The 9,910-nt window shown below is 45.4% G+C and overlaps 1 protein-coding gene across 1 annotated transcript in view; it reads right to left on the bottom strand.

Annotated features, from left to right (window-relative positions):
- Window positions 1-312: 312 nt before the first annotated feature.
- The window catches only part of LOC124790032 (serine-enriched protein), a 141,664-nt gene continuing 132,066 nt past the window's right edge, over window positions 313-9,910 (bottom strand). The window contains exon 9 of the mRNA XM_047257587.1: window positions 313-498. Within this exon, the coding sequence (XP_047113543.1) occupies window positions 313-498 (186 nt within the window). The remainder of the gene's footprint in view (window positions 499-9,910) is intronic.

Below are 9,910 nucleotides of genomic sequence, written 5' to 3'. Positions count from 1 at the left end.
CGTCCCATTCTGAGCACAGCTAACAGTACATAATACAAGAAGCGCATGCTGTTTCAATCACGCACGACCTTCCACCGACGGGCATTCCGGTTTCTCAGCCCCACCATGTTGTTCGCGGAGTACCAGAATCGCCATGTGCTTCCAGAAGCACGGACAGAGATGGATAAGTGCGCGACAGCCCTTGGTGACCGGCGCAGCGCCAGAGAGGAGGGGTAGGGTGCAGGCCGTTGGGTTCAGGGTTAGGGTTAGGGTTGAGAGGCGTAGGGTTAGGGTTAGGGTTGGGGTCAGAGACAGGGGCCCGCCCCGCCCCGCTCAGTTGGACGAGTGCTTGGTGCCGGCGCCCTCGCTGCTGGCCATCTCGCTGGAGCCGCTGGAGCTGAGCGTCGTGTTGCTGCCGTACGGGTCCAGCGACGACTGGACCGACATGGAGCGGCCCTGCGCCTGCCGCCTCACTCTGTTGGGGGACAGCTTCCCGGGGTCGACACTTGTTGGGTCTGCCTGAAACAAAAGCAGGGGGAACTGCACTACCGAGTGGTGTAGCGCTGCGCGCCGTGGGCTGCGCGTCGGAGCGGCTTCGTAATTTTTCCCAGACTACCAGTCAGTTTACTTCCACTGCGTGTGAAGGTGGAAAAAAATGGCTCTGAGCACTATGGGACTTAACTTCTGAGGTCATCAGTCCCCTAGAACTTAGAGCTACTTAAACCTAACTAACCTAAGGACATCACACACACCCATGACCGAGGCAGGATTCGAACCTGCGACTGTAGCGCTCGCGCGGTTCCAGACTGTAGCACCTAGAGCCGCTCGGCCACTCCGGTCGGCTGTGAAGGTGGAACTGATAATTTTAAATCAGTTGTTATCGGTAGGTATATCCTTCTCAACCTTGCTGCAATTGATGAGTGTTTTACACCAGATGCGTTTCGCTTTAATTTCTTATCTACTGTGGTTATTCTTTATAGATTAAAAACAGTATTTCTTTATTCAATTTACTTGCGATGTTTTTGCCTCTTCTGCACATATTCTGCGCACCACTCCATTTTCAAATTGTTCAAATGGTTCTGAGCACTGTGGGACTTAGCCGCGCGGGATTAGCCGAGCTGCAGTCATGGACTGTGCGGCTGGTCCCGGCGGAGGTTCGAGTAATCCCTCGGGCATGGGTGTGTCTGTTTGTTCTTAGGATAATTTAGGTTAAGTAGTGTGTAAGCTTAGGGACTGATGACCTTAGCAGTTAGGTCCCATAAGATTTCACACACATTTGAACAATTTTGAACACTATGGGACTTAACATCTGAGTTAATCAGTCCCGTAGACTTAGAACACCTAACTAGCCTAAGGACAGCACACACATCCATGCCCGAGGCAGAATTCGAACTTGCGACCGTAGCAGCACGCGGTTCCGGACTGAAGCGCCTAGAACCGCTCGGCCACAGCGGCCGGCACTTCATTTTCCTTCGTTGTTAGGGGAGGTTGCATTCGGAAGTAAATTAGGTTCAGATTCACTCTTGAGAGCTTTTCGACTTTTTCAAACCACTTCTTTTTGCGCTGCAGTGCCGTTTTCCCCCCTTCATCTTACTTTGTAAAACTTCACAACAGAAACAGAACGGTGTTTTCGCGTGTTCCACACTCAGCACTCTCACATTATCTTTTTATCTGGTGCCAAACGTATTATATTTGACAGAAGGTGTATAGTTCGAGCCAGGAGCATGGAAATGACGGACAAATAACTCAGCTTTTGCTGAACACTTATACCAGCAGCAACACAAAATTACCACTAGAGAAACAGTCACCCATATAAACATAAACACAGTGCTGAGTGCCGAACACGTAAAACCACAGTTCTGATCCTGTTGTGAAGTCGTAAAAACTGAGGTAAAATGGAAGTAACATCACTGCAGGGTAACAAAAGGTGATTTCAAAAACGGCGAAAAACTGCCAGGAGTGAATGAAAAACCAAGGGTTTTTCGACCTCCACCTCCTCTTACAAATAAGAAAGAAGCAGGGTTTGCAGAATATTTAAAGAAGAGACAAAACATCGGTAAACAAATTGTGCATCAACTTTATAAAGAAACGCGGTTTTTTAATTTGTAAAGAGCAAAATGTACACGCATATTATGTATCCATGTTTCCAGAGTGACCACAAAAGTTCGTTTTTAAATAAAATCCAAACGCGTTAGGTGTAAAATACTGTGACTGCTGTAACGTTTGCACAGGAAAAACAGTAACACTAATGGGCTATAATAGCTGCTGCATAAGATGGTCATGTAAAGAAACATAAAAAATGGTTCAAATGGCTCTGAGCACTATGGGACTTAACATCTTAGGTCATCAGTCCCCTAGACTTAGAACTACTTAAACCTGTCTAACCTAAGGACATCACACACATCCATGCCCGAGGCAGGATTGGAACTTGTGACCGTAGCAGTATCACTGTTCCGGACTGAAGCGCCTAGAACCGCTCGGCCACAGCGGCCGGCAAAGGAACCTACTACGAACATTTTAAATGATCACATAGCGTATTACATTTGGTGGGTAGAATAACTGTGTACGCGCTTGTTTTAAGGAGGTACTAGCAACTAAAGATGTATTTCTACTTTCTAGTGAACCTCATTCCTTTATAAAATTAGCAGAAAGCATATTTTCTGTACCTAATGAAAAAACATTTCTTTCATTTTTAGCTGTGGTATCGATAGCAACGATGCCACGGCATAGATGCAAGTTCATAAGTTGGCACTATGAGACACCGACGACAGCGGCATCCAGCCGGTGCTGTGGAACTCTATGAGCTCCGCTCCGAATTCAGCCCATTTGATTCAGAGGAGAGGAATCAGCAACATTCTTTCTATTTCACAGTGGGCGAACCACTACTTTTACGCAAAGTTAAGTAAAGGTGATTTTAGTTCACACTGAAATGCCGAGAGTTTTACCTCACCTGTTCCTACTCGCTTCTTTCATTCGGCCAACCTTTCAGTTTTCAGGAACAGACTCACACGCCGCCTTCCAGGCGGGATACAAAAGCTGGATCCCATCCTCGTCGCCAGCTTTTGTATCCCGAATGAAGGAAGCGAGTAGGAGCAGGTGACGTAAACCCCCTGGCACTGCAGTGTGAACTAAAATCACCTTTACTTAACTTTGCGTACAAGTAGTGGTTCGCCCACTGTGAAATAGAAATAAAGTTGCCAGGTCGTCTCCTCGGAATCAAACAGGCTGAATTTGGAGCGGAGCTCGCGGAGCTCCACAGCGCCAGCCAGGGGGCGCTGTCGTCGGTGTCTCGTAGTGCCAACTTATGAACTTGCTTCTACGCCCTGGCATCGGTACTATCGATACCACATTAGTTTATAAAGACAAAGCCTTTTCGTTACTAAATAGAGTTCGTAGGGAGAAATTTAAAAACGCATTTTCAAGAACATTTAGTGTGCTTCAGACACATTAATGCGAAAAAATCTGTAGCTACCACCCACATCCAACATAAACCATCCAGGCTTCACAAATGACCTCTAGCCACTTGTCATTACACGAAGAGGGATAAAGATTTGGCCTAACGAAGGAGTCAGCTATGAATACACAATAATACACTATAATATAAAATAATAAATGAAACAGTAGACTCCTTTAGAAGCGCATTTTTGAATAATTTTAAGTCTCTTATATTGTAGATACTAATCCACACCATCTTTAATACCTTGTGCGGCTACTTGACTTGGAATATAACATTAGTCTCAAGATAGTTAACTGCAGTTCTGTACACGTATTGACTCTCTCTCACTGATGTTAGTGTTCAATAGATCGACAAACGTATAAGTCAAAGGTCATACTGTATGATGCAGCAGCACTGAAGGCTATACAAATAAATTATATAGAGAAAGAGTAATCTATATTTGAAATGTGCGAATCAAAGGCAGATATTTTTTCGGGTTGGCTGTAAACAGCGTTCACTGGAACCTGTTGTGGATACGTGAAATCAAAAGTGTAGATCCCACGTGAGCTATACGGTATACGCTAATCAAAACATTGAAGTTACTGAAACGAAATCTGTTCCCAATGACCAGCGCAGACATGTCTAGAGACGACCGGGACAATGGTGGGATATCAACTTGACTGTCGCCTGCCATACGGTTCGACAAACAAGGTGGATGGTCTGGGGTGTCATTTCTTGCCGTGGCAGGACCCCTTTGGTTATCATCCGCCACACCCATACAGTACAACGGAGCTTCGACGATATTCTTCGCCCGTCTTGTTGCCTTTCATGGCAGACCATCCTGGGCTTACATTTCAGCAAAATAATGTCTGTTCGCACACGGTAAAAGTTACTACTGGTTGTCTTCGTGCTTGTAAAACCCTTCCCTGGCCAGAGCGGTCGCCGGATCGCACCCCCAATTGAGAACGTTAGAAGCTAGATGGGCAGGGCCCTATAACTAGCTCGGTATTCTGACGGTCTAACACACCAGTTGAACAGAATTTGGCATAATATCCTTCATGAATAACTGCTGGCATAAGGGCCAAAGGAGGACCAACGCGTTACCGACTTGCTCAATTTGTGAAGATCTTTCTCGCGAATAAATAGTCCATTTTTTTCTGAAATTATAACCATTTATTTGTCTGTACATGTACAGCGCATCTCCCGGTTCCCGTCCCATTCGGATGATCAAATTTTTTTGCACTTCCAAAGTGAGCGTATGACATCGTTGGCCGGGAGGCCCCTATTCGGGGAAGTTCGGCTGCCAAGTGCATTTCATTCGACGAAACTTTGGTGATGAGGTGATGAGCATGAAATGATGATGAGGACAACACAACACCCAGTCCACGAGCGGAGAAAATCTCCAACCCGGCAGGGAATCGAAGCCGGGCCCGCTTGCAAGGGAGGTGAGCACGTTACCATTCAGGTAAGCTGGAAGACGGTACTTACGTATATATGTCAGCATTGTTATAGGTGGATGCATGTCCATATGGGTACCATTTTCCCCCATTCGGGGGAGTTCGGCCGCCGATCTGCTAGTCAAAGACGATGAAAATGATGATGAAAGACAAACAACGCCCAGTCCCCTGCCGGGAATCGAATCCGGGCCCCCTGCGTGATAGGCAGTAACGCTACCGCTACGCTACGGAGGCGGACTGCAGTCAATTATAAAATGTGTCAAAGTTGCGAAATGTTTTGTTGGAACATTTTGACGTTTTACAGAGTACGCGTTCTGGACCATTATGTATATACTTTTTTAAATTTTACGCAGTAAGACATATATTTTTGATCGCTTCACCCGTTTCTGAGAACGCAGACATAACCAAATTCTGGTGAGTTGATGTCGGTCAACTGGAACTTTCGATACCGCATGTGCGTGAGGTGCGTTGATTGTTTTGCTTAAACCCGCTACTAGCGTCATCTAATGTTGTGTCTGCAATTTATGTTCGGTATGTAGAGGGCATTGTGAATTGTGGCGGTAATGGAAATGAGCGTTTGGCGTCATTGACCGGGAGGCCCCTTACGGGGCAGGTCCGGCCGCCTTGGTGCAGGTCTTGTAACATTCGACGCCACATTGGGTGACCTGCGAGCCGGATGGGGATGAAATGACGATGAAGACAACACAACACCCAGTCCCTGAGAAGAGAAAATCCCCGACCCACGAAGGAATCGAACCCGGGCCCCTTAAGATGGCAGTCCGTCACGCTGACCATTCAGCTTTCGAGGCGGACAATTGTGACGGTGAGGTAACGCTATTAAATCTAAAAGTCTGACGATCTGAAACTACGAGGCCGAAGTCGCCGATATCCGTCTCCTGGCTTGTGCAGTTTGTGAACCTACCTGCGCCAGTTTGTGCTTTACTCCGATCACCAAGGAGAGAACAGCTTGTGCTTATATGCAGTGGGTTAGTATCCACAGCAGACGGTGCACTGCAATTCGTCGAGTGTATATGGGAGAGTTTTGCTGATTAAACGAAGAAATGACGACTCTTCTCTCTTACTTTTGTTAATGCTCACTATGTAGAGCAGTACCGCATAATTAGCTGAATGAAGATTTTGTAAGCAACGTCTCGTATGCGAGTTAAACTACCATATGATTCTGTGAGTTGTACCAGCCTTCCGCATGGTCGCCACATCTTAAAGTTTCTCCAGACAGTAACCGCACTTCTGCGGACGTTTCCAGTGACTGACCACTGATTACGTGGTTAAGGATTTCTGTGAAGGGTTATTTGGCATCCTTCACAGCAGGGTTGATCATCTGCAAGTTTCTCTGCATTCCTTAAGAACTTCCAAACCATATATCATCACTGTGCTAAATGCCGTAATCTATGGTCAGCCTCACTGAACTACAGGAAGTATCTATCACAGATACTGATGTTGTTGCGGTCTTCAGTTCGAGGACCGATTTAATGAGACTCCCCAGGGCAGTCTGCCCTGTGCAAGCCTCTTAATCTGCGCCCAACTACAGCAACCTACGAACATGTAACTGTGTGTGTGAAGTCTCATGGGACTTAACTGCTAAGGTCATCAGCCCCTAAGCTTACACGCTACTTAACCTAAATTATCCTAAGGACAAACACACATACCCATGCCCGAGGGAGGACTCGAACCTCCGGCAGGACGAGCCGCGTAGTCCATGACTGGAGTGCCCTAGACCGCTCGGCTATTTGATTTAACTAACTGCAGTCGACACACGATCTTCAAGTACAGTTTTTAAAATTTATACTTCCCTCCATTACCAAATTTATGATTCCTTGATACCACAGTACATATTCTGTCAAACCATTCCTTCTTTTTATAGAGTAATATGGAGAAGGAGAACCAAAGACGGCGTTATATTGGTAGAACACTTCGGAGGTGCTAGAAATCCACTAAAGAGGCTACCTACACTACGCTTGTCCGTCCTGTTCTGGAGTATTGCCTGCGCGGTATGATTGTCGGAAAGACTGACTAAGCATATAAAAGTGAAAACAACAGTCGGTGAAATGAAAGCATTGGTGTTAACATTAAGAGTGAAACGGGTATTCCACTGTTAAATGCAGGGTAGACAGCGGTTAGGTGAAAAGAGTCAGTTGAAGGCCCCTATGAGGGGGAAGACTTGCCTGATGTGATAGAAGAGGAGACAGGAGTTGACGGGGAAGAGATAGGAGATACAGTATTAAAATCATAATTTAAATGAGCTCTGGAACACTTAAGGTCGAATAAGGCAGAAGGAGTAGATAACATTTCATCAGAATTTCCAAAATCATTGGGGGAAGTTGCAATAAAACGACTATTAACGTTGATATTTTGAATGTATGTTTTGTGGCGGTGTTCGTAGCGACAAACAATTCGCTGTAGAAACGGCTTACGAAGTCACCGCCACACTTTTAATAGCGGGCCGACCGGTCCGCTGGAACAGTGAACAGAAAGATGAAAACCCAAACACTCTGATTAAATAAAAGTCGGTACTTATCTTTATTAACGAAGATACAGATACACAGTAGTGAACTCCGTGTCTACAGAATCTGTCTAGTTCGAGTCGGAGCGGCTAGGTCAGCGTCGGCTGACGACAAACAACAACTCTGCTGCGATGAACACACAACTGACTAGCAAGTACACAATTCGGTGGCGAGTATACAACTGAGCGGCGAATACAGAACTGTCCCAGCGCTCGCGACTCCAGCGCTTAAGAACCCAGAAGCCAGCGGTGGCGCGCGCAGACTTGCGGCGATTTCCTGTCTCGCTGGCGCTGCTTATGCGGACGGCGTCCGAACTTTGATGCTGCCAACCTTTTGGCAGCGGGCTCGGGTGGCATTACTGGCTAGGATATAACAGTATGAGTCTGTCGATACACCAGCCGACTGTCGGGAAAACATCATTCACACAATTCTGAAGATTGCAAGAGCCGACAAGTGTGACAATTATCGCACAATCAGCTTCACAGCTCATGCATCCAAGTTACTGACGAGAACAATGTGAGGAAGAATTAAAAAGAAAGTTGAGGGTGTGTTAGATAACGAACAGTTTGACTCTAGGAAAGGTAGTAGCACCAGACAAGCAATTGTGACTACGCGGTTGATGATGGAAGGAAGGCTAACAAAAAATCAAAACACATTCATAAAACTGTCGATCTGGAGAAAGCGTTCGACAATGGGAAATTGTTCAAGATGTTCGAAATTCTGAGAAAAATAGAGGTAAGCTATAGGGAAAGAGGGATATCACACAATTTGTACGAGAGCCAAGAGGGAACAATAAGACTGTAAGATCAGGAATGAAGTGCTCCGATTGAGAAGGGTATAATACTGGTATAAAGCCTTTCGTACCTAGAGTCTAATTTATCCATCGAAGAAGCAATGACGGAAATAGAGGGAACCTCAAGAATGAAACTAAATCCAAGGTGAAAGTATCTGATAAGACTGATAAGATTCACATTGTTATACTTACTGAAAATGAAGAAGAACTACAGGATCTGTTGAACGGAATGGTCCACTGAGAACAGATAAGGATTAAGAATACACAGAAGGAAGTTGGTTGGAAACTGCTTGTGAGGAAGTATATCAAAAGCCTTCTGGAAATCAAGAAATATGGAACCAATTGAAGTTCCCCTCTCGACAGCAGTCATTACATGATGAGCGTAAAGTGTTACTTATGTTGCACAAGAACAGCGTTTTCTGAATCAATGTTGAGTGTATGTTGTACCATCCTATCCCTCCTTCTTGTCAGTCTTCCATACGCCCCTTTCTTCGCCGATTCTGAGGTGAACCTCCTCATTCTTACCACTCTACCTAATTTTCAACATTCTTCTGTAGCATCACATCTTGTGCTTCGAGGCTCTTCTGTTCCAGTTTCCCCACTGTCCGTGATTCACTACCACATAGTGCTGTGATCCAGATGTATATTCTCAGAAATTTATTCCTCAAATTAAGGCTAATGTTTGAGACTAATAGAATTTTCGTGGTTACGAATACCCTTTTTGCATGTACTAGTCTGTTTTGTATGTCCTCCTTGTTTCGTCCGTCATGGGTTATTTTGCTTCCAACGTACCAAAATTCCTTATCTTCGTCTACTTCATGATCCCCAATTTTGATTTTAAGTTCCTCTCTATTCTCGTTTATGCTACATTACATTACCTTTGTCCTTTTCCTGTTTACCCCAAATGCATATTCTCTACTAATTAGACTTCATTCCAATCAACACATCCTGTAACTATTCTTCACATTCTCAGAGGATATCAATGTCATCAGCGAATCTTATCATGGATATCCTTCCATCATGAATTTTAATCCCACTCTTGAACCTATCTTTTATTTCCGTCATTGCTTTTGTAACATATAGGTTTAACAATACGGGTGAAAGGCTAGGTCCCTGCCATGGCTTACACCCTTTTTAATCTGAGCACTTCGTTCTCGGTCTTGTATTCTCATTATTCCCTCTTGGTTCTTGTATAATTGCTCCGCTTCCTCAATAGCTTATTCCTGTTTACCTCAGAATTGCGAACGTCTTGCACCATTTTACACTGTCGAACGCTTCTTCTAGGTCGCTGAATCTTATGTGTGTGTCTTGATTTTTCTTCTGCCTTGCTTCCATTACCAAACGTGACCTGGAAACGGTCTCTCTGGCGGCTTTACCTTTCCTAATGCCAAGCTGCTCGTCATCTAACTAGTTACGGCGTAAAGTGAAGCGCCGGAATACCAGTCGGGGACGACAGTATGGAGACGGATGTGGAGAAGGCGTCAGCCAGTTGCACGCTGACCGACCCCTCTCCAGGACGACAACGCAACAGCAGTGGCCTCTATGCGAAGAGGACAGAAGCAGCGCTCCCAACTGGTCGCTGCCCAGTTCTACGAGTACCGCAGCAGCTTCAAGGCTAGTCATTTCGCTAGTACTGTGTAGCACTGTCTACAGGGTGGTCCATTGATCGTGAGCGGGCTAAATATCTCACGAAATAAGCGTCGAACGAAAAAACGACAAAGAA

Source organism: Schistocerca piceifrons, chromosome 3, assembly GCF_021461385.2.
Source record: "Schistocerca piceifrons isolate TAMUIC-IGC-003096 chromosome 3, iqSchPice1.1, whole genome shotgun sequence".
Lineage (NCBI taxonomy): Eukaryota > Metazoa > Arthropoda > Insecta > Orthoptera > Acrididae > Schistocerca > Schistocerca piceifrons.
This window is presented reverse-complemented; position numbering and strand designations above follow the sequence as displayed.